Source organism: Lepidochelys kempii, chromosome 1 (genome assembly GCF_965140285.1).
Source record: "Lepidochelys kempii isolate rLepKem1 chromosome 1, rLepKem1.hap1, whole genome shotgun sequence".
Lineage (NCBI taxonomy): Eukaryota > Metazoa > Chordata > Testudines > Cheloniidae > Lepidochelys > Lepidochelys kempii.
The window spans coordinates 299,776,158-299,802,029 of record NC_136380.1 but is presented as its reverse complement, the minus strand read 5'-3'; the positions used below and the strand labels follow the sequence as shown (position 1 = coordinate 299,802,029).

Below are 25,872 nucleotides of genomic sequence, written 5' to 3'. Positions count from 1 at the left end.
TTTATAATGCTCATGACTGTTCAAATGAATTAATCAGCAGACATCTGCAATAACATACTGCTCTCTGCTTGTATTGTTAAATCAACTTGTCCATAGTGATTCACGTTTGATGCCCAATAATCTGATTTACCCACTTGTATGCATTCTTCATGATATTCTGTTTATTTCAGTGGATTCATTGAATGAAACTATATCTGCTAATTTGAGTGACACTGATTTTTATGGTGGTGAGTTATGGGATGGTGATCCCCACTGGTATTCCCTCTTTCATAGTAGAATTTAGTTAACTAACTTTCACCTCCATGGCTACTTACCTTTGACTCCCCTTTCCAATTTCTAATAAATATATCCATTAGTACTGGTGATAATATACACTTTACAAAGGGATGCCACAGTGTGAGCCTTTAAAAATACTTAAATAATTTTGATGTAATGTCAACAATATGACACACAACAAAAATCTCAGCTTTTACAGCAAATGAATCCAGTCACACTGGCAGATTTTACAGATTATTTGTCTACTTGCTTCTGTATTATGCTGTTCATTTATGTTTTTCCTCTAATTTAATTGATAAGTGGAAACCTTCATTATCACTGGAACTAGTCAATATCACATGCTATATTATAAGCATTATTAGTAACCTTAAATAATTTAACAGATGCTCTTAATATTTAATAATTCACGTAATATACCATTCATTTTTAATCTGTTTTATAAATGTAAAACTAGATTGAATTAAAGACTTTTGAATTAAATTAAAGAATCTAAGACTTTGAAATGTATTTGAAAAGTAACTTAAAAGAAACAAAATTCTGGATATTTTTGTTTTAATTAACTTTAATTCAGTCCATTTTGAATGGTCTATTTTTCTATATTGTGGGCCATATCCTCAACTGGTATAAAACTCCTTAGCTCAGTTGACTTTGATCGAGGTACACAATTTTACATCAGCTGAGGATCTGGCCCCACAATTTTACTTTCTATGTGATGGGTAGAAAATAGATAAAAAATATATTATTATTTTATTGTATTTATCTTGAGGTCTTTTCCATAACTGAAGTTCTATAGGCACTAATCTTCAATTACTGAAAACTAAAATATAGCAGGAGCATGACAACTTTTCATTGTCTACATAAAAGTTAAGTTTAGTTAGCGAACCATAATGGTGGGTTTTCTGTAATAGGGTAATAATGACCTGCAAATAGAATGACATATCGAGTACAGTTATTAAAAACCCATTCAATTGGCACATGACACAAGGCTGCAGAAATCAATTTTTCAGGATTTTTCACAGCCTTGAGTGGGTTTTTGCAGTGCATGAAATGGGCAGATTGTTTATTGTAGTGTGGCCTTTTTCTATGTTCTCCTTTATCTTTATCTTCTGAAGAGGCACATTTCATATACTCACATTTGAGGTGCTCTAGGTACATCCTAAAATTATTGTAATGTGTTCTTTATGACTTAATTTAGCAATAAATCCTATGTCCAGATAAACAAGGCATATACATCTTTATATTGCTGTCCATATAAAAAAAATACCACAGCAGACTACTATGTTTTAAGCTATTATAGTAGAATACTAAAGTGTTTTATAATGTTTATTTCCAGAAAACAGTCTGATCCAATTTCATTATCATCAATATTTTAAAATGGAGTTATGAAATACTGTAATAGACTTTGAATTAAATCAAGAAGTTCCAAAGGTTTTGGAAGCAGATATAGTAATCTGTGTATAAATTTGGGTTTAGTTTTAGGTCTATATATTGGCCATGTTATATAATTTTTATTACTGTGGAGAAAGCAGTTGATCATACAGTTCAGGTTTGCCAAAATATTCAAATTAAAATTATGTTTTAAAGGGACAAGACATGGCTGAGGTTTATGAGAAAAGTCCTTTGTAGACTGGAAGATGCTGAGCAAAGCATATTTTAAACTGCAATATATCCTGTCACTCATGTTTTTGAATACAACAGGTTTACATTGGCTCCATTTTTTTCTATGTCTTATTTGTGGTGTTAGTGGAAGTACAGAAAACATCAGATGTTGAATATGATTCCTGCAATATGATCCATGTAGATGGATCCCTGCACCTATGCAGAGCCTAACTGAAGTGTGTGGGGCTCTGCACAGATGTACGTGTCCATATGAACCCATCATATTGCAGAATCAGGGCCTAAGCAAGTACAATATTGAACAGGTTGGCTGTTTTTAATGTATGTGTCCAAAATTACAATGTTTCTTATGTCCAGATAGGACTCTAGCGTGCTGGGCAAAACCCTAACCCTTTGTAGCTGTGCAAATTCTTACAAAAGGATTTTTGAATTAAATGAACAATACACAGAAAAAACTCCTGTGCTAAATTCTGAAATGCCCATATGCATGAAACTGGGCCTTCATTTTAATATTAATATATACGCTATCACCAGACCTGACTATAAATATATTTACTGTCACTGTTTGGAAGCAGATGGATTTTTGCTGGGTTGGGAAATATGTTTGAAATATATCTTTCTGATTGTTTTCATTATTCTAATTTTTTTTTAATCAGCCAAGCCATTGACAGAGAGACGACCAACTCTTTTAACTCCAGTGGGGAGCACAAGTAATAAAGTGGAACTAAGGGGAAATGTCCTTTTGCTGGAGTGCATTGCAGAAGGATTGTGAGTTGCTTTTTAAGTCAAAATGTTCTTTAAATACAAATGTAGAAATACTGAGAAATATTTCAGAAAGAAATCAATGCCGTAGAAAGTACTCATAGCATAATGCTAGATGTCATAATGATAGACATTGTTAGATGCACAGAGACAAGCAGATAGAAACTAAAAACCGAGGTGTTTGTTTTCAAAACATGACACATATATTTGGATAGTGATTGATTAAACACATATTTAGGACATAAATGAAACAACCATTATTATGCTGGCCAACCCTTGCACATCACAAAACTGCTGCACAAACTCAGTAGTATTGATTGTTTATGTACAAGAGAGGCCAGGTAGTAGAATAGCATGGGTGCTTCAGGCTACACTTGGGATGCATCTGCAGAGGTGTAGGGAAGGAAGAGTTTGTTGTCATGTTCCCGCTCCATGCCTGAATCAAGCCAATGCTCGTGTTCCCTCACATTTGTGATAACTAAACTCTCTGAAACTATAGAAACAAGTAAGAACCTGCTGACTTGATCTTCATCTACTGACAATAGCTGGCAAATCACTTGTGTGGGGAACCTTAGGACCACATTCTATCCTGCCTCTGTCTTTTCTTTGTAAATTAATTTGTTAATTGGTATGTATTTATGTTCCGTTAATATTGTGTTTGGTTGCCCCCACTGGTATCTGTATGCACAGGAAATCACAAAATACTTTTATCATTGAGTCTACCAATTTGATAAATGAATTTTACCTAACACATCCGTTTTTAACTCTTAATAAGCAATTGGCAGAGAAGGGTGCAGAACTGATTTGGTGCAGAACTAGAAACATTCTATCACTCGTTGAGACTTCTGTGGTTCCCTAAGATAAAAAAAAACAGTCCGTGGCCCATGTTAGCATAAAGTACACATGATTGCATCAAATGGGGTAAAATTTTGAAATATTAACCAGGTACACTGTGTCTTGTCTATTTCCATGGTGGTTATTTATTAGTAGATAACAGTGCATGTGGAGCCAAATTCTGCTCTGTTATGCTGGTGTAAACCAGTTACTTCTAGTTAACACCATCATTACTGAGAGCACATCTTACTGTATATAATTTTGGATATTAGATTTCTAAATGGCTATCTGCTTTGAATTATTTATATTTGAGAGGTGACATTCTACTGGAGAAACAAATATAATTTTTTACGTTTATACTTTTAAAAATAGTTCTCCATAAGTTTGGTCAGCTCAGATGTGGTGTTAAAACAAACAATTTGCTATTAGCATTTCAAAATCTCAGTACACTACAGATCATCTGATATTTTAGATGTGGGCCCAGAACTTCAACTGCAGCCAAAGAGCACTGAGTGCAGCTGAAAAGAAGGGGTGGTTGGCCTCCCCGAATACAGGGGCTGCTCTGCGATGGGCTCATCCCCAGCACATTTAGGCCTGGTCTACACTACAAAGTTAGGTCAATGTAACCTAATGTCACCTCGTGTCAACCTATTTGTGCATGTGTCTATGAACAAATTTATTTCTGGATGATGTAAGTGCCCTGCTACAGTGAAGCAGTAAAACTGCCTCCCTGAACAGTGTGGAGTCCTGGCTGACCTACTGAGGTTGACAGTGTGAGTGTAGACAATATGTGACCTGTGTCGACACTAACGGATCTCCAGCAGCTGTACCACAATGCCCCATTCCCTGCGGCAGTGACTGGTCTGGTTTCAATTGTAAACTCTACTGCCCAGGAGTCACAGAGACGGCAAGTCATTCCCCTGCCCCTCCTTTAAAACTTCAAATGTTTTTGATATGCCTTTTCCTGATTGCCCACCTTTGCAATACACCTATCGGCTCATCCTTGTTGTATGCAACTGCCCAAGTTACTGTGTTGGCTCCATGCCCTGCTACTTGGAGTAGGCAGGAGATATTGAATCTCCTGGCCCTGTGGGGAGAAGAGGTTGTGCAAGCACAGCTGTGGACCAGCCACAGAAACCCTGACCGATACAAACAGATGACAGGGGGGATGCTGGCAAAGGGGTACAGCAGGGGTCAGCCACTGTGCCCTGTGAAAGCAAAGAAACGTCTCCGGGGATATAACAAGGCCAGGGTGCACAACATTTGATCTGATGGCGCCCTGCAGACCTGCCCCTTTTACAATGAGCTGCATGCCCTACTTGGTGGAGACCCCACTAGCGCTCCACAGACCACCACGGATACCTCAGACAAGGCTGATACAGAAACCCCTACTGTGAACATCGAGGAGGAGGAGGAGGGGGATATGCAGTGGGGGGCTCCAACCATGCTGGAAGCCAGGACCTGTTTGAGACTCCGCCTCAAGTCTAGCCAGTCCTACCAGGCAAGCACAGATGAGCATGATGAAGGGGAAGGGAACTCAGGTAAGCGTGTGCATGCATCTTTCCTCACAGTGTTTAAATTTAAAGATGGAGCCCAGCCCAGCCCCAAATTAATAAGTCACAGGTATCAACTTTCCATTGATTTACTCACATGCGAAGAGGTAGCGGTACAACAAACAAGTTGAGTTGGCAGCTGCTTTTTCATTCCCCGGTTGGCTGAGGCAAGTGGGAAAGGGCAGGATGCAGAGCACTTTGTTTACGTACGTAGGGATGTCCATTTTATCCTCCTGAGAGATCTCAATGAAACTTCCAGGGAGCTACTCTGCAGTCCTCTCCCAAAGGTTTCTAGGATGGCTGCGTTATTCCTTCCTCTACAGTAGAACACTTCCCCGTTCCACTCTGCAGTGAGTTTTGCAGGCACCACTGGAGTAAACAGGCTAGAGGCACAGGGGCCAGGCAGCTTCTGGACCCCAGTAGTAGCTGTGCTTTCTGTGCCTCTGTTACCCGAAGAAGTAAGATATCAGCTAAAATCACCACCTCCTGTGGAAAATCGTGCCAATATTCAGTGCCATTGCCCTGTACTCAGTACCCATGGAATAGGGACTGAAATGTTATAGCTTCGAGTATCAGAAAATCCTTTCCCCCGGTCCCTAATAGGCAATATTCACCGTGGCTAGGGCTGTGCCAAGGCACTCCAAAGCTGAAGTGTCAATATGCATTTCTTATTAAAATTGTTTATGGGATTGAGGGAAGGGAATTTAGAAACTTATCTTTTCCTTTCTGTTGTGACTGTAAATCCATTGGTACATCTCGGTTTTTATCAGCAGCTTCTGCTATGATGGCCTTGAGGAGTGCCTTCTCCACAGCCCCAGAACTCTTGCCCCTGAGGAGGAGGAGAAAGAAGACATGTTCAGAGAGATCTTACAAACCACTGCTGCATCAGACTATGAACAAAGGGCTTGGAGGGCCAATATGACTGGCAGTATGGAGAAGGAAAGAGGACAGGGGAAAGGCCCAGGAATTCCAGCAGAAAAAGGAAAGGGAAATGTACCAGGACATAATGTCCAATAAGTGCAATTATATGAGGAGCTTGATTCTGATGATGACAGGGTTCTACAGTCCTAAGGTTCATTTCCAATTTATTTCTTATGTTCCTAAAGCTCATGCTTCAGGATTCAGACAGCCACCAGGAGAGGTCAGGAAGATCCCCCCATCCAACATATGCAAGGAGGGTTTTTTTAATCTTCTTCCTCTAAAGCAGTAGGGATGGCCATAGCTGGAGGTGGGGCATTGAGTAGGGTAGGCCAGGGATCTGAAGTGGCACAGTGCATTCTCTCTATCTCAGGTGCTTGGCTGACTGATCCTTGCTCACGTTCTCAGGGTCTAACTGACTGCCATATGTGGTGTTGAGAATGAATTTTCCCTCAGGTCAGTTTGACAGTGACCTTGTGGGGTTTTCGCCTGCCTCTATAGCATGTGAGTGTGGGTCACTTGCCAGGATTGTCTGGGTATATCTCACTTAACCATTTCCTTGTCATTGTGGGGGCTCAATTGGTGCCCCTTGGTGCCTCCTATTCTCTGCCTGTGGCTCATAATAGTCTAGTCTCCTGTGGGTTGTAATACTTTGGTCTCGTTTTGATTGTTGGGTTTGGAGTGTGGGTGCTGAGTGATGTTGGTGGCCTGTGAGAGTCATGAGCTCACATTAGATGATCTAGTAGTCTCTTCTGGCCCTCAATTCTAAGTCTCTAAGTTTTTGGAATATATTGGGGACAACTTTTTGTTTCAGAAGGTGGAGGAACGGGTTGTGCTTCTGAAGGTGGAAGGCAATTTGCATAAAAGTGACCATGAAATGATAAATTTCATGATTCTCAGGAAAGGGGACCGAGATCAGCAGAGTAAGGACAATGGACTTCAAAAAAGCAGATTTTAACAAACTCAGAGAACTGGTAGGTAAGGTCCCCAGAGAAGAAAAGCTAAAGGATAAAGGAATTCAAGACAGCTGGCAATTTCTCAAGGAAACAGTATTAAAGGCACAACTGCTAACTACAGTATTCCGATGTGAAGCAAAGATAGGAAGAATAGTAAGAAGCCATAATGGCTCAATCAGGAGCTCTTTAATGACCTGAAAATCAAAAGGGAATCTTACAAAAGGTGGACAAATAAGAAGGAGTACAAAACTGTAGTACAAGCATATAGGGAGAAATTCAGAAAAGCTAAGGCACAAAATGAGTTACATCCAGCAAGGGACATAAAAGGCAGTAAGAAGAGGTTTTTAAAATATATTAGGAACAAGAAAAAGATTAAGGAAAGTGTAGATCCTCTACTTAGCAGGGAAGGAGAGTTAATAACTGATAACATCAGGGCTGTGGTGTTTAATGCCTATTTTGCTTTAGTCTTCACTAAAAAGTTTAATGGTGACCAGATACCATTAATGGATACTCAGCACAATTGATATGAACAAGAAAAGAGAAGGAACACAACCCAAAATAGGGAAAAGAACAGGTTAAAGAATATTTAGATAAGTTAGATGGTTTCAAGTTGACAGGGCCTGATGGAATTCGTCCTAGGGTACTTAAGGAATTAGCTGAAGCAACCTCAGAACTATTAACTGTTATCTTCAAGACCTCTTGGAGGACAGGTCAGGTCCCAGAGGCCTGGAGGGCAAACATAATACCTCTCTTTAAAAAAGGGGAACAAAGAGGACCCTAGGAACTGTGGACCAGTCAGCCTACTTCAATCCCTGAAAAGATATTGGAATAAATTATTAAACAATCAGTTTGTAAGCTCCTAGAGTATAATAGGAATAGCTAGTATGGATTGGTCAAGTACAAATGAGTGCCAAACCAACCTAATTTCCTTCTTTGAGAGGGTTACTGGCCTTTTGGATATAAGGGAAGCAGTAAACATATCTTGATTAAAATAAAGCTTTCGACACAGTCCCACATTATATTATCATAAGCAAAGTAGGGAAGTGCTGTCTAGTTGAAATAACTGTAAGGCAAATGCACAACTGATTGAAAAACTATATTCAAAAAGTAGTTATCTATGGTTCAAAGTGAAATTGGCAGGGCATATTTATTTAGTGGGATCCTGCAGAGTTTGGTCCTGTGTCCACTACTGTTTTTAATTAATGCCTTAGATAATGGAGTGGAAAGTATGCTTATAAAATTTTCAGATGACACCAAGATGGAAGGGGTTGCAAGCACTCGGGAGGAAAGGTTAGCATTCAAAACAACCTTGATAAATTGGAGAATTGGTCTGAAATCAACAAGATGAAATTTAATAAAGATAAGTGCAAAGTACTTCACTTATGAAGGAAAAATTCAATGTACAACTGCAAAACAGGGAATAACTGGCTTAGGTGTAGTATTCCAGAAAAGGATCTAAGGGCTATATTGGATCACAAATTGAATATGAGTCAACAGTGTGATGTAGTTGCAAAAAAGACTAATATCATTCTGGGATATATCAATAAGAGTGTTCGAAATGGCGATAATTGTCCTGCTCTACTCGTCACGGGTGAGGCCTCAGCTGGAGTACTGTGTCCAAGTTTGGGCGCCACACTTTAGGAAAGATGTGAACAAATTGGAAAGAGTCCAGAGAAGAGCAACCAAAATTATTAAAGGTTTAAAAAACTTGAACTATGAGGAACTTGAACTATGAGTTTAACGAAACTGGGCATGGTTAGTCTTGAAAAAATAACACTGAGGGGGACCTAATAACAATCTTCAAATACATTATGGGCTGTTATAAAGAGGACAGTGATCAATTGTTCTCCTTGTCCACTGAAGTTAGGTCAAGAAGTAATGGCCTTAATCTACAGCAAGGGAGATTTAAGTTAGATACTAGGAAAAACTCTCTAACTAAGAGGATAGTTAAGTTCTGAAATAGGCTTCCAAGGGATGTTGTAGAATTCCCATCATTGGAGGTTCTAAGAACAAGTTGGACAAACTCCTGTCAGGGATGTTCTAGGTTTACTTGAGCCTTCCTTAGTGCAAGGGGCTGGACTAGATGACCTCTCAAGATCCCTTCCAGCCCTACATTTCTATGATTCTATGGTGGGTCTTCTCAGGTAGCAAACTCAAATGCTGCAGACCTTGGCTGACCTGCAGGTCCAAAAGTCCAAGATTCCCCACCCTAGGTAGTCCTTGGAGAACTCTAGAGTCACTGCTCCCTGCACCCCGCACATGGCATCACGGGCCTCATATTTACCCGTACCACTCCAAGCTAGGGGACAGCAAGAAAAATCACAGTTGTTTTTGTTTCAACTCAAAATGGCATTTCATTTTTGCTATTTGGCTTAAAATCATAAACAATTATGTTTTAAGTCAAAATGAAATGAACATTTTCGAAGATTTTTGTTTTGGAAATTTCTTGTGTGAAAAATTTCAGGTTTCTGGCCTGCTATACTATAATTTATAAAGTACAAAAAATAATATGGGTTTGCTTAATATAAGGTGACCAAATGGCAAGTGTGAAAAATCGGAACAGAGGATTGGGGATAATAGGCCTCTGTATAAGGAAAAGCCCCAAATATCGGGACTTTCCCTATAAAATCGGGACATCTGGTCACCCTAGCTTAAGAAGACAGATGCTGCATATATGTGACATTGACCTGTGAGAACCATGGTTGGTGTTGTATAGCCACAACAGACTGCATGTGTGCACTCAAATGGACAGAAATGTTACCTCCTTTTCCAATGTTAAAGTTCCACCCCTTTAATTTATGTTAAACATTTGTGTTACATTGTCAGGGTTTTTTTCCCCCCACATTGTTTTTCTATAATGTTTTTCTCACTCAATAAAGTTCTATTTTTGGATAATAAAATTATCTTTATTAGTTCACAACACATATTACAGAATGCATGCTGAAAGCAATCAGTACTTGTAGATTTACAGCATGTGCCATTTAATTCATAGCTACAGGAAAACACACTGTCATGCTTATAAATGTACAGCCAGTGCTACACAATTCTTAGCAGCACTCAAAGCTCTAGGACCAGAGAACACTTCAGCACAGAACACAACTGTGCCTGACCATTAAAGTGCTCTTTCAAAGCCTTCCTCAAACATATCAGTCCACACTGGGCTCTTGTAAAGGCCCTTGTGTCTGGCTGTTCAAACTCAGCAGAGAGCCACTCAACCTCCACCTTCTACCCTGGCAGCAGCTTTTCCCCTTCGCCTCACAGATATTATGCAGGACACAATAGAGAGCTATAACCATTGGGATGTTTCCCTCACTGAGACCCAATCTATGATTAAACACCACCAGGGTCCCTTCAGTCTACCAAAAGCACATTCAGTTGTCATTCTGTACCTGCTGAGCCAGTAGTTGAATCCGTGAGGCTGTCAAGATGGCCAGTGTGCAGCTTCGTGAACCAGGAGAGCAAGGAGTAGGCTGGGCCCCCCAGAATCGCTGTTGGCATTTCAATATCACCAATGATAATCTGCCAGTCAAGAAAACAAAAAGTCCCTGCTTGCAGCTCTCTGAACAGTCCTGTGTCTTTAAAGATGGAAGCGTCATACACCTTCTCTGACCAGCCCACATTGATATCAGTGAAGCTTCCCTGATGATTCACCAATGCTTGCATAACCATAGAAAAGTAGCCCTTTCTGTTATACACTGTGGCAAGGTAGGCTGATACCAAAATAGGGCCATGCATGCTCTGTATTGCTCCACTGCAGTCAGGAACCTCATTGCTTCAGTGGTGGGAAGTTGACCCCTGTCTCCCAGAGATGCCTGAGCCAGTCATTTCTATCCCACAACATGAAGCAAAAATTTCCTAAAAGGTATTGCACTGGATAGCGGTATGTGGCACACTGGGATACCTACTCATGGAGCACCACACTTTGCATTGACACAAGCATTCCTGGTGAGTATGTGCAATAACCGACATAAGCAGCCAAGTATGTACTCACCCAAATGATATACAAACTTCAACGGCTGTATGCCAAAGTAACTTGTATCGACCAAAGTTTGTAGTGTAGACATGGCCTTGTTGGGGCACAGGAATGGCCTGGTATGTCTCCTTTGCTCTGTCCATTTCCTCTAAACCAGCTTTCGAGGAGTGGATGATATCAAAACTAATATTGTGGCTCTGTACTATTCGAAGATCCTCCCTCTATTGATGATAAATCCTTTGGTGAGCCAGATCTGTCTGGTAGGGCACAAAGTGTCTGGAGTACAACCAAGTATTGAAGCTATGGTCCCTATCCAGAGTAATGCTGGTTGTGATCTGATCAGCTCTCACAAACTAAGCAAGAATGATATGGCCTGGTCAGTGCTCAGATGGGAGACCTACAAGAAGTAAGTGTCTCTCTTCCTTCTGAGTCAGTTGTGACTCAGTGCCCTTTAATGTTGTTAGATGATATAGTTGTGCTACAGTTGTAGTCTTTAGGATGAGATTTAAAACTGAAGCCCTCCCCAGTTAAAATTATGTGACACTTTTTACAGAAGATAAGGGTGTTAATATTTCTTTTTGGCCAGGACAAATTTAGGGTTATGTAACTTCATTTGGCCTACCTATATTCTTTCTGCACTTTCAGTAAGATACAATATTCCTGGTAAAACTTGTGCAGATACTTGCACTGTGCTGTTAGGCCTACTCCTAACAACTCCCGTTGAAGTCAATGGTAGTTTTGCCAAACATTTCCTGTGGAATTGGGGCCTTAAAGAGCTGTCACAAACCACCCCAGAGGTACCTTAATTTCAATATCAATGAAGTGATTCCTGGGTGTACACAGTAGTTGAATTTTTTTCCTCAGAAAAATACAGTTTTGTCAAAATAGACATTTTTTACACGAAAATATAAATTCTGATGAAAAATTTCTACCTTCCTATGGGAAAAGTCAAAATGAACATTTTTTGTTTTGAATTGACATTTATGAAATCAATTTTTTTGTTTCAACTCAAAATGGCATTTCATTTTTGCTATTTGGCTTAAAAACATAGACAATTATGTTTTAAGTCAAAATGAAATGAACATTTTCAAAGATTTTTTGTTTTGGAAATTTCTTGTGTGACAAATTTCAGGTTTCTAGCCTGCTATAGTATAATTTATAAAGTACAAAAAATAATATGGGTTTGCTTAATATAAGGTGACCAGATGGCAAGTGTGAAAAATCAGGACAGAGGATTGGGGGTAATAGGCTTCTGTATAAGAAAAAGCCCCAACCATCGGGACTGTCCCTATAAAATCGGGACATCTGGTCACCCTAGCTTAAGAAGACAGATGCTGCATATAGGTGATATTATTATTGAAAGCTACCTTCTTCTTTGAGTAGTGTCCCTATGGATGCTCCACTGTAGGTGTGCTTGCGTCTCTGCACTGCTGATCGGAGACCTTTGGTAGCAGTATCTGTTAGGCCTGAACATGTCCTATCTCTTCTCATGCCCCACCACGAGGCGACCCCCCCTTAGTTCCTTTTCAGCCATCCCTGGCTAGAGATGGTGCCATTTGCAGCCCGTTTGCTATCATTAATTTCTTTAGCATTCCTAGTAGTTAGTCTCCTTAGTCTTAGCTGTAGTCTTTCTTTTTGTTTTCTATACCCTAGTCAAAAAAGGAGACTCTATTTTCCCCCTTTTTCATTGGGGACCCCAGCAGCCCGGAGACTCTCTAAGTCAGTCTCAGGCTGCATTAGACAATGTTATCAGATTGGCAACATGACATCTCCAGATACTATTTGTGCGTATGCCATGAGGTCAATCTCTTCATTCGTCACCTTCTTCAGGAATGTCCCTATCTCAGAGATTTGTAGAGCGGCAACGTGGCCGTCAGTTTATACCTTCACAGAACACTATGCAATCACTGGGGACTCTGGCCTCCAATGCCATCTTCGGTTCCACGGTACTATCATCAGTAACTGACCTGACTCCGAAGCCCCAGCCCTTGTGGGATACTGCTCAGGAGTCACCTACAGTGGAATACCCATAGGGACGCCACTCAAAGAAGAAGTAGAACAACAACAACAAGAATTTACTCACCTTCTGCAGTAATGATGGTTCTTCAAGATGTGTGTCCCTATGGGTGTTCCACAACTCACCCTCCTCCCCTCTACTTTGGAGTTCTTGTCAATGACTCTGCAGTAGAGAAGGAACTGAGGTGGGTTAGCCCAAGTGCACTAGTTGGCCTCAAGACGGGGCATGAGGGGAGATGGTGCATGTGTGGACCTAATGGATACTGCTGCCAAAGTTCTCTGATCAACAGTGCAGGGACGCAAGCACACCTACTGTGGAGCACCCATAGGGACACACATCTTGAAGAACCATCACTACAAGGTGAGTAAATTCTTCTAAAGTAACATGAACATCAAGTTGCCACCACAAATAAATAATCATAATTTAGATAAAGAACATTCACGTATGTATTTGAAACTTTTATTAGAGTCATTAAGGTTGTAAATTGCAATTGATTCAACATTATTCTGTAATTATTAAATCAAGGAAGTTTATTGATGTTAGTGAATTTACTGGAAATGACAGAGTAATGCTGGACCATTTTCCACATTTGTTGGTTATCCCCAAAAACCTGGGTTGAAGTTCTCAGTACAATAATTATCTTCACAATACAAACATGAAAAATTAATGGATTGAACTCTTAACCTCGCTTTTACCCCAGCTCTTTAATCTCATCTGTTTTTTCTTTCTCCAGACCCACACCAGTTATCCGCTGGATTAAAGAAGGTGGAGAACTGCCCATCAACAGGACATTTTTTGAAAACTTTAAGAAAACTCTCAAGATCATAGAGGTTTCCGAAGCTGATTCTGGAAAATACAAATGTGTAGCAAGAAATCTATTAGGTTCCACTCACCATACCATTACAGTAACTGTCAAAGGTAATGCTAAAATAACCCCAAATTTTACAATGTCAGCATCCCAATGCAAGGTTATATAGTAATATATTTTATCAGGAAAATATATTTCAGTAAATCGTATTTACAAGGATGAATGATAAATGTAAAATGAACTGAACATTAAATCGACTAAGGTTTCCCACAAGACAGACTTTAGCATGTCTAGTCTTTAATTTTTATGATGGCCTCATGTTAGTATGTGGTGGTGGTTTTTTGCCAAACAGCTCTGTGGTGCTAACTTGAAGCTATCACTTAGAACACTGGTTCTCAAACTTTTGTACTGGTGACCCCTTTCAAATAGCAGGCCCCCTTATAAATTAAAAACATTTTTTAATATATTTAACACCATTATAAATACTGGATGCAAAGCGGGGTTTGGGGTGGAGGCTGACAGCTCGCAACCCCCTATGTAATAACCTCGCAACCCCCTAAGGGGTCATGACCTCCCAGTTTGAGAAGCCCTGCCTTAGAAAGAAGTCCATTAATGCAATACTAACTGGTACCTATGGTGAATTTGGTCTAGGCTTTCTTTCAGTGTCATAAGAGACTGCTCCCCCACTTCCTCTGCTGCTCCTTTCCCTTCTGATGCTCCTCGTCCTTCTCTCTTCCTTTCTCTCTTTTCCAGGGGTGAAGGTAACTGAGGACGCTTACCGGTACAGGGCCGGGGCGGCTTTGGCCCCCGGAAGGGACGGGGCCTCAGGTGGAAGGGGCAGGGCTGATGGGTCAGCATCCCCCAGCCAGCCCTTCCAGACTGCGTGGCCCACGCTGCCCGGGGCTCCCGTGTTGATTTAAAGGGCCCGGGGCTCCGGGCGCCGCTGCTGCGATGGGGGAGGGGGAGGGAGTGCATCGGTGTCAAAGTGCTGCTGCAGCAAAGGACCCTCCTTAAAGCACTGCCACGGCAGCACTGTAATATCCTGCCCCTTCCCCCCGCGCCGTCAGTGGCAAAAGGGGCAGGGACTTTACTGTGGGCTGGGTATGGGCCGTGCGGGTTCTTACCGGTACACAGTACCGGCCCCTACCAGCTCACTTTCACCCCTGCTCTTTTCTTTCTCTTCATCCTCCTCTGCCTCCCATCCCCATTCTCCTTCTCTTTTCCCTTATCAGCCCTTCCCATCTTCCCTCCTTCTTTTTTCGTATCCCCTTCTGGTTCTACCGAACTAATTTTTACTAGGTTTTATCTGTCCAGTGGTATTAAAGACACTTCAAATAAATTGGTATTTGAAGTGTGCCTGATGGCTCTTGTTTGAATTAGCTAATGATAGTTGATTATTCCTCACCTGGCAAATCAGTCACTTCTTTTAAGTAACCTTGCAGTGTTTGTTAACAACTCTTGATACCAGTTTACATTGATGTTGACTTTGTTTGGTTCAAGATGGTTCTGTGGGTATCAACCACTTCCTTTTTAAAAAATAAAAAGATAAATTTTCCATGCACCTGTGTCCACGAATACAAACACATTATTTATTTATTTTTATACAAAATGTGAAAAAATATGCTGTTTGCATAGACTTACTGCAAAGGATCTGCTGATAGGCACACAGAAGTTATTTTTTCTTGTAAAGAAATCATCTCTTGTCCATTTTGTCTCTCTCTCTCTCTCTCTCTCTCTCTCTCTCTCTCTCTCTCTCTCTCTCTCTCTCTCTCTGTCTCTTTGTGTTTGTCAGCCAACCCCATTAAAATCACTGGAGTTTTTCCATTGATTCAGTGGGGCCAGGTTTTCACCCTAAATCTGTTTCTCCTCCCCTACCTGCGAAAGTCACTCAAACTTACTCTTCCCCATTATCAGTCCCTCTCTTCCTCTTCTATGGATAGCCTGAGGACCAGGGATGCCTCAAAAGTTATTAGAAAGGCTACTGTACTAATCCTTTTACAGAAGCCAGAGTCTGTTATCTTTTGCTGACTTTAGAAATACAGATTAGGATTAAAGCCATTGATGTGTATTAATCGAATTTACTTAAATTCAGTTAAGAATCACATTTTGTTTACTTGAAAATTTTGATGCAGACAGCTATGCATGCTTTATGATTTATTGTCCATCTATTTGACAGCCTAATGGCTTGTGTCACTTGTAACCTGAGCTAATCAAAACATGATTTTACCTGTAAAATATTCAGATATAAAAATCAGCATTTTTGCCAGTTATAGCTACTGGGCTGTATGACCTTCTGAAAGGAGACCTGTAACATTAATGATTGTTGTGTTTTCTTTCCTCACCAAAGCTGCTCCATACTGGATCACAGCACCTAGAAACCTTGTATTGTCTCCTGGAGAGGATGGAACCCTGATCTGCAGAGCTAATGGCAACCCCAAACCTAATATTAGCTGGCTAACAAATGGTGTGCCTATAGCAAGTAAGACTTTTAATAATCTTAATGGAGGATGAATAAAAACACAAACCAATAAAGATTAGGGACACATAAGGGATATGAAACTTGTTCACATATGAATAATTATTCCATATTTAAGGATGTTTTTCCTGACATTGAATAATAAATGCATATGTCATGAAAGAAAAATGCTACTGTGCATGAAGATGAAACAGCAGAAATTACCTCTAATGTGCCCCAATGTGCTGAAGCTTCCAAATATTACTGTTTTGAAGTGGGCAACTCAGTATCCTGTTACGCTGTCTGCTAGTGTAATACTCATGGAGATGAGGTCTTAGTAATGAGACTGTGATGTGTTCCACTGATTGGAGATATCAGAGGGATAGAACTGCTAATCGTATTGCCATTGCAATATGTATTAGATCTCTTAAGATTCATATCTACTCAGTTGCATCCCCACAGGAAAGTTGGTTCTGTGTAAGAACTGAAAAGAGGGTAGGAGGTCAGAAATAAACCTCTGTGGTTGTATTACGCACCTCTGTAGGGGTTAGAATTTGGAATATGTACTAGCCTTCCAGCTCTCAGCAGTCAAAGGCTGTAGTAAGGCTGTGTGAATGAATCAGCAGCTGTCTGGAAATCAGCTTGTGGCAAGTAGGTGTCAGAGGAGATGAACCCCTAAGGCAATGAAACAACTAATTCTGTGTATGTGGATAAGAAAAGCTCTGTGAATTGATGCCCCAGTCACTCATTTGTTAGCAGTGTTATGACTGGCAGCACAATATGACCGATGCAAGACAACCGCTATCTATAGCACATCTGTTCTTGAGGAAGACTTATACACCAATATTGCAATATGCTGTCAATTCTTCTTATATTCAGCTTATATTATATCATATAATCACTGCTGGTCCTTCACCCTTTTTTCCTCATCTTTCCCAATGTAACACTGAAGATAAAGCCAGACAACCTAACCAGCTGCTTTGTCAGAAATGATGATATTGTTCTGAAATTCTGCCGTCTTGTGCTGGCACTTTAAAGATTTGAAAGTGTAGTATGAAAGGGAAATTGCTGAAGAAGTTGAAAAAAGGTAAGAAGTAGTTCAAGTAAAGATCAGTGAAAGAGTCAGCAGGGCTTCCAGGAATCAGAGTTCATCCCAGGAAGTTGCAAAAGAGAAAAGTAAAACCTTACCAGATAGGTGTGAAACCTCTTGGAAAATGAAGAGAGACAGCTGGTCTGAGGAAAACAGCTAATAATGTGACTAAAATGGAGACTATCAGGAGAAGCTGAGGGATAATGCTGTAAGCCAGACATCTGCGTGAGAGAAGGTAGAAAAACTCACCAGGGAAGTGGTGTGGGACATGTAGATAAATATGATTTGATTAAGATTGTAACATAGGTTTTAAAATGCTGGGTCATGATGGCTTACTCAGTCACATAACCTTGAGGTTAAATGGTAAATCTCAAAGCGTTCATAAGTGTGCTCGATACACTCAAATAGGTCGACAGCTGATAAAATAACAAATACATTTTTATACCCATTTCATAATTTTCTTCCTTTACTTTCTCCTGCAGTTTCGTTTCCTTTTCTGCCCTATATTTATGTAGATTTTTTGTCCTGTCAGCCCTTACAATTCATCTGGCCCCTCCCACTGCAGCCTCCACTCTCACCCAGTTGTTCAACTTTCTCTTCTGTCCTTCTTGATTATTCCAGTCTTCCTCCTCTGGTAATCAGGATCCACCTCTATTGCATACTGATGTGTCACTGGTATCTTTGGAAGTTCGAGATCTCTCTCACTCCTTAGCAGGGTTCTGTCCCCCCTCCACCATCCCTCTTTCCTTAGCAGCTGCAAATATTTAACTGGGAGTTTAGCTGACTGCTGCAGTGCAAAGTGTAACTAAATGACAGGGCATCTGAGGGAGTGCAGGAGATAAAGGGAGGCAAGTGACAGAGTGCTATACTTGTGAATTCTGCAGCTTCTAAAAGGAAAATGTTCCAGTTTAAAATAGCTGAAGCCAGTCTGTGGGATTTGCAAATGCACCATGCCCTCTTTTTCACTTGGCATAGAAAATACTCATGTGGGCAGGGTCCCACTTGCTTCAAGTTGAATTTTTAATGTATCATTGTAAAATGATGAAACTAAAGCAGCTGGTTGGGCTGCAGGGCAGTGCTGGAAGAGCTACACCCGTGGCACCATTTCAAAGCGAAACTGCTATGTTTGAATTTCAAAGAGCTTCTGTCACCAGAGATCCCACAATGCACCTTCTGTGGCCCAATAATCTGTTTGCAATACTTTTAGTTTTCTATTCGAAAACACATCTGGGAGATGGTTAATGCTTCCGGTTTTGTTTTCCTATTATATTCAGACAAGGGATGGGGCAGTGTTGAAGAGAAAGCCACTCACCCATGTTTCAATTAAAGGAAAGGTCCTAATATCCAGGAGAGGGAGGGGGAGAGGGAGAAAGTTGAAAGGCAACATCATGCAAAAAAGGGGGAAAATAGTGGGCACTTAAAAAAATTAATTAAAAAAGAGTAGTGGCTAAAATAATCACCCTCCCCCCCCGCCACCAGAGTCTGTTACCTGGTATGAACATCTTTTTTAAAAGAAATAAATTTTAGTTCATTTTTAGTTAATGATCACATTTTTAAAAGGAAAACAATTTTATAATTACAGTAATTTGCTGGAATGATAAGGGCCTAATCTTGCAATCCTTACTCACATGAGTAATCTTTATATGAGTGGTCCAGTTGAGGTCAATTACGATAATTCACATGAGTAAGGGTGTCCAGTTCAGACCCTGACTCTGCTTTGCCTTGTGCTTCAATTAACACTTGAGTTCTGCATCATTCATACTTCTGCACAATCTTTAGGTTTTATGGTTTAAATGTTCAACATGGGTTTACAAAAGGGAAATCTTGCATAAAGTGCCTAAACTTTTAAGGAAGTAATTATCCAAATTAATTGGAAGGGGAACCACTGACATAACTGGACTTTAGAAAGGTACTTGTGATACTGCACAAAAGACTAATTTATTGGTTCAGTGGTTTATAGTACAGGCTGAGCTATTAAATATTAAACACACACATTTCAAAATTAGAGGACGAAGTATACTGAAAGAAACTGATGATCTTCACTTGATATGCTCTTTACATGCTTATATCATTTTTCACATTAAAGTGATATTTTTATTCAGTCTCTCTTTGTAATCACATAATACATTGAATTGAAGACAGAAAGGATAACCCTTTGATCTCTGTTCATGAGAATGTTTCATAATCCTTGGTTAGGAAAATTCTTAGTTCTTATTATTTTCCCTGAATTTTTACACACACACATGCACTCTGCTGGTCCCAGCCACATGAGTGTAGGATGGAGGCTACTGGGCTCTGATATTCTGGAGGAGACCAGTCCCATAAGAGAATGAGATGGGCTGTCAGTGCCAGCATGCACTCACCATCCCAGCCATCATTCCTGCTGGAGTTGTGCAGATGGGCCAGGATCTGGCCTAATGAATATAGCATGGATGAAATCCATTGAAGCTGGGTTTTATTTAGTGCATACAGTGTACCCAATGGACAGTGGTTGCTGGTGCCCAAAATACGTGGTGGGGCTGCAAGTAACAATCTGTCACCCTATAGCCTCCACCTCCTACCATTCCCTGTAGGTTGACCCTATTTTCAGAGTGAGAACCTGGAGTACCAGTTAGGGAGGTCTCAGGCAGCTGGTTTTCAGGCAAATAAGAAAGGGTTGGTGGAGGAAGAAAAGAGAAAATAAAGGGGCACTCTCTTCTGTCTTCTGTCCTCTCTCTCTTGGAGAATGAAAAATTGTGCTGGCTTACAATAAAGGGCAAGATGAGAGAAAACAGTATTCATTCTTCTTAACATTGTGTCCCCTCGTTGTTCTTTCCGAGTCCCAACTTCTGCTCCTCCAATCTAGCTCATACCAAATCACCTCTCAGCTACTGTCTTCGCCACCACGCACACCAACTCCCAGTTCACCCACACCCTCATTGACCAAATGACTTCTTTACTCCCTTCGCTCAACCCTGCAAACCTGGCCCTTCCACTGCCCAGTTCAGAACTTCTCCAAGCCCTGCTTAGTTACCTTTAACACTTCCCCTACTCCTCCAAAGTACACAATCCAACTGCAGGCCAAGAGTCCCAGCTTTTCTCTCCTAGTTTTTCCCCACAGAACATATGTGATTAAACAACACCTTGACTAAACCCACCAGAAAGACTCTAGTCCCATAAAATAGTGTAAATACATAATGTGACGTTTAGCCACTTTGATCAAAGGTCTGAGAAAGTAGATCTGCACAAAGCCCTGAGGACCTACAGATTTTGGTTATGATGGACACTCGGGGCCCTCAACCATCAGCCCCTAGACATTTAAATCTAGGCACCATTACTCAGAACCATCAGTCTTAAACCTTGGGATAGCATATAGAAAAGAGGCAGCCTTTCAAGTTTCCAGGCCCAAAACTATGTAGAGTGAATTATACATTGTCACAGGGTCCACTCCTGGCAGGTGGCACCTGCCCCTGGTGGCTTTGGGGATTAGCTCCTTCCAGGTATGGTTTGCCTTGGAGGACTTTGATACCCCAGAATGGGAGGACTAGAGTGACCTGGCCGGAGGGCAAGTCACGAAGAGGAAGCTGCAGCTCCTGGAGTAAGATTGTCCTCTCTCACCCTGCGACCTATGTGTGAAGAGACCTCTGGCTGTCTTTTCACATGTAGGCCACAGGGTGAGAGAGGACCATCTCACTTCAGGAGCTGCAGCTTTCTCTTCATGACTTGCCCTCCGGCCAGGTCACTCTGGTCCCCCCGTTCTGGGGTATCAAAGTCCTCCAAGGCAAACTATCCCAGGCAGTCCACTCTCTGCTGTCTGGTCCATGCCACCTCCCCAGTGGCTAGTAGGAGAACCTGGGCCTGCAACTCTCATCAGCAACCAAGGTGTGCCTACCCCATACCTTGTAGCATTTTCCATGAGCCTTTCCTGTCTTTCTCATTCTCCCCGATCTCTGGTTTGCAAGCCCAAACTCCCTCCTCCTAGGGAGTAACTGCAGGCTACTCTCTATAGGCCAAACACACCTCCCTTCTCCCAGGAAGTGACTGCAGACTACCTCCCTGCAGTTCATTTTTGCTCTTAGATCCTGGGCTTTATACAGTGTTTGTGTGAGGTGGACACCCCATCACAATCACTCCTCCTCAAGACTGCATCCCTGGAAGACACGGGTGTCTCCTGCCTGGCATCTGCCATAACTGGGCCCATAAGTCATCCATCTCTTGCTCAAGGTCCCCCACCATGAGGAGCAATCTGCCTTTCTCCTCGATGGTGTCCTGATACTCACTTCACTGCAATTCTAAATCTTCTACAGCTTCTTGTAAGGCATGCTTGGCTGCTCCTAATTTCTTCTGCAGCATCTTTACTTGCTGCACAGAATCCCCCAGCTCCCTTTCCCTCAGGGTCTGAGTTCCCATCATAGCCTCCCTCACTTCTGTGTTCGTTCCTGTGTCTATTTGGGCCTTCTCCATCCCAATCATTTTATCTTCTGATCCCTTTTTTCCTATCTCATTCGGGTCCATGCTATCCTGTTTGCGACCCCGTCCTTTCTTAAGAGGGCAGTGCCTTCTTATATGGCCGATCTTGTTGAACCCAAAACAAACCTTTTTCTGTGCCTTGTCAGCTGGCCATGCTTTGACCTTCTCTTGTCTAGTCCCCTCTCCTGGGCTCACCTTCACCTTACAACTCATATATGTCCTCCTTAGGTGCCCCTGCTGACCGCAGGCAAAACATGCCCCTCCCTTTCCTGTTCTCCACACAGGTTGGACTCTTTGGGGGTTCTTTGTTTTTCTGCATTCTGGGTGAGGCTTCTCTCCCCCATACAGGTAGGGGCACTCTCTTTTTCAGGTGTCCCCTTCACCTGGAGGCATAACACTCCTTTGGCCAGGCTTCTGCCCTCCTGGCCCTAGTACCTCTTTTCCACTCTCTGCAGTCTCTGCTAATTTCTTCCTGCATGAGCTTAAATAAATACAGTGCTTTGAGCCAGCTGTGTCAAATAGTTTTGCAGGTACCAATGTGCCTCCCACTGTCTCTGATCATACTTCAGCAGGATCTGGATCCGTTCTGGCTGTTTGCCAGTCCCCATCTGCAGGGGCGAAGACTCTGGAGTCCAGGCTGGGAGCGTATAAGTGCCTTCAGCAAAAAAGGCTTCCACCTACTGTGACTCCATTTTCTCTTTCCCTTTTTTCTGTTACTGCCTTCCATGCTCCTCTTGTATCAGGTGTGACCACCTTATACTGTCCCTCATGGTCCACCACAATCTCTTAGACTCCCCTTTTATAAGGAGTAATCGCCTGTCCGCATTCTCCACCACGTCACGAGTCCACTCATTGCAGGTGACACCTCCTCCTGGTGGCTCTGGGGATTAGCTCCTTCCAGGTGCTGTGCCCTCCTCTGTCAGTCTCTTCACCCGTCATTATCTCCCACCCTCTGGCATCTCTCATTCCAGGAGTTGCAGCTTCCTCTTAGTGACTCAGCCCTCTGGCCAAATCACTGAGGTCCTCCCCTTCCAGGGTATCAAAGTCTTCCAAGACAAGCTGTCCCAGGCAGTCCACTCTCTGCTGCCTGGTCCACGCTACTTCCCCAGGGGCCTGCAGGGGAACCCAGGCCTTTGCTCTACTCCAGGTTCTAGCTCAGTGCCCTTTCATCAGCAGCCAGGGTCTGCCCTATCTCATACCTTGTTGCATTTCCCCTGAGCCTTTCCTGCCTTTCTGGCTCTCCCACCTCTCTGGTTTACCAGCCCAAACTCCCTCCAACCAGGGAGTAACTGTAGGTTTCCTATCTCTATACCCTAAACACACCCTCTTCTCCCAGGAAGTGACAGCAGACTATCTCCCTGCCATCCCTTTGTGCTCTCGGATCTTGGGCTTTATACAGGCCCCTCCTCTTCCTGTCCAGCTGAACCTCAGGTCTAATTAATCCCATCTCCCTGGCTTCTCCAGGTGTAGCCTAGGCAGCTAATTGGCCTACCTGGCCACCTTGACCCTTTCAGGCCTTATGTGGGGTGGATACCCCATCATACACCTGTGTCGTGTCTTGAATCACAAGTACAGTCTTTACATAATATAAGTGTAACATGTTCATTGCAGCTAAAACCTATATGCAGGAGAACAGCCATATCCAGCACTATCTGTAGCTTTTGGATGTTCTTCAAGATTAGTTTCAGGTAGAGCATGTGAGAAACGTGGAGGTCACAAAGATATGGATTATTCCGGTTATGATGCCATCTTGATTCAGCCAGTTACCAACAGAATTTACTTAAATCTAATAAGCACTAGGACATTCTTCTCTTACTCTGTCCTTTATTTTATATTTACTGTCTTGTCCCCATTCTAGACTTTCAACTATAGCTAATAAAAGGCATAGTGTCACCACAATTATGCAAATAATTAACTATGATCTTATTTGACTTTTATGGTTTCAGCTCCCTTCAGCAATACTGGATCATACATTTATAACTTTAAGTAGGGAAATGACTGACAAGTAATGGATATGATCACAACTTTTACATATTGGTTATGAATGTGATCCTCTGGAGGAAGAGGCATGTAGGATGAAATAAATAGCATTACTTTTAGCATTATTGGCTGTAAGACAGATGATACTTTGGTCATTCCAAAATTTGCAAACCCTACATGAGGACTAACAGCATTCTGCATGAAGGCTAGACAATGGCCAAGTATTTCAATTTATGTCAATAAGAAAGACTGCTTATCATTATTATATTATCTCATCAGAAACAACAACAGGATCTACTATGTCTTCAGAATATTGCTCATGTTTTAGTTATCTCTGAAGTTGGTCTTAAGCACCATCTGCTAGGGATCACATATATAAGAGCTATGATTGACATGCGCCATAGTGTTTACATTCACTGCAAAATGTGCATAATCTATGAGAAATATTTTTGACAATCTGGGCTCTACAGTTATGATGAAATATGTTCAGTGTCAACATTCATATCAAGTATTTGTTTCTTTGAATGATTAATTTTCTACCCTGTTGCAAAATGATACCATAACAGCTTTTTAAAAAAGATGAACAAGAGATTGTGAATTATCACAGTTTAACGACATTTCCTTCTGTTGCTCTGATAGTATCAAGCATCGAGTATAAGTACACTATTATGTGTCCCAACACTATCTTATTGGCCTCTATTTGGGGGTTGAAAAAATAAAAATTTATTTCTGAAAGGTTTATCAGAAATCATACCTGCTCGCTTTAAAAGCATGGAAGAAATTATTGCTCTTGATTCATAAGTGTACTGTGTTAAAGAAGATATTGGCATCTAAAGGCAATTAGAGTAATTAATGTTGCTATTCTGTCCCAAAGAGAAATTCTTCTCCACTTCTACTCTGTGTTTTTTATGACATCTTATTGATCAAAGTAAGATTACGCTCCAAGATGAGCAGAACGACAAGGTGTACGTTTTGTCAACAATATGTGAAAAAGCAGCTTGGTTACTGTGTTTATTTCCTTTCTAGTATACTGGGTTAGCTTTTAGTTCAAGGGAGTCTGCCACACAGCATCTGAGCATGTCATCAACATACTTGTTATCACCTTCACTATCAAACAGAAACACAGTTAACAGCCTACCCTACAAAATATGGTTCTGTTCCAAGTAGCATATTTCTGAGAATAATTTGTTTAGTATCCTGGGCCTGCATTGCACTTTATGGGCAAATAAAGACACGGTCCCTGCCCTGTGGGTCTAACAGTTTAAATAAATATAGCTGAGAACATTTAATACCGGCTGTTGTGTGATATTAATATTTGGTGGCTTCTTCATTTCAGACGTGGAAATAATTTGAGGAAGTCACTCAGTGATTCTAGGAGCACTCAACGGCTTGACCATTATCATAATAATAATAATAATAATAATTAATACATCATAAATTCATAGAAACCAGAGATGGAAAAATACATCTTAGGCCATCCAGCCCATCTTCATTCTCGGGGTTATTCTCTAATGGACATCTATTACATGTTTGACTAGTCGAATGTTAAACATGTCAGGCAATGTAACTTCCCCCCTTTCCTTGGCAAGACTATTCAACAGCATTTTAGGGCCTGATCCAAAGCCCATTGAAATCAGTGGACAGACTTCAATTAACTTCAGTGGGCTTTTGTTCAGGCCCTAATATTTTATTGTCAGGGATTTTTTCTTGGTAATCAGGGTACATTTTTCTTCTTTTCTTCTTTTGACTGCTAGTTATCTATGTTTATATGCAATGTACTCAACTAACTGTTGCTCTGAGAATCATAAATTTGAACTTCCTGAATTTTGTACGTATACAATCTAAAGAGTAAATACATCTCATCAGAAAAGTTAGAAATTTCAATGAGAAATGGCAAAAACAATTCTGTGGAATTTTTTTTCCATTTTTCACCCAAGTCTAACCATAATGTTGCTTTTAATCAGTTGTATCTATAATGTTGCATTTACTTTTTTTACAAGAAAATAGAACGGTGCTACTAAGTCCAATCAAATAAATATATTATTGTAAGAAATGTCCAGTGCTATCCAGTGGGGGATATCATGCAAAACTAGAACTGGATGTGCAGTCTAATGATGATGATAGATTCAGATCAACATAGGGGAGACTTACGGTGCGGAATGACTAGCTAAGATAAAGGAAGTG

The 25,872-nt window shown here is 41.2% G+C and overlaps 1 protein-coding gene across 29 annotated transcripts in view; it reads left to right on the top strand.

The window, feature by feature from the left end:
• Positions 1-25,872, top strand: part of NRCAM (neuronal cell adhesion molecule) — a 298,267-nt gene that overhangs the window by 200,829 nt on the left and 71,566 nt on the right. For 23 of the 29 annotated variants that reach the window (XR_012156792.1, XR_012156791.1, XM_078851134.1 and 20 more), the window contains 4 exons: positions 171-227; positions 2,550-2,661; positions 13,640-13,824; positions 16,062-16,193. Coding sequence is in view for 27 of the 29 variants with exons in the window: in XM_078851134.1 (XP_078707260.1) it covers positions 171-227; positions 2,550-2,661; positions 13,640-13,824; positions 16,062-16,193 (486 nt within the window). In the remaining 2 variants the exon portion in view is untranslated. The remainder of the gene's footprint in view (positions 1-170; positions 228-2,549; positions 2,662-13,639; positions 13,825-16,061; positions 16,194-25,872) is intronic. The other 6 variants (XM_073328057.1, XM_073328060.1, XM_073328056.1 and 3 more) reach the window with 1 other exon arrangement.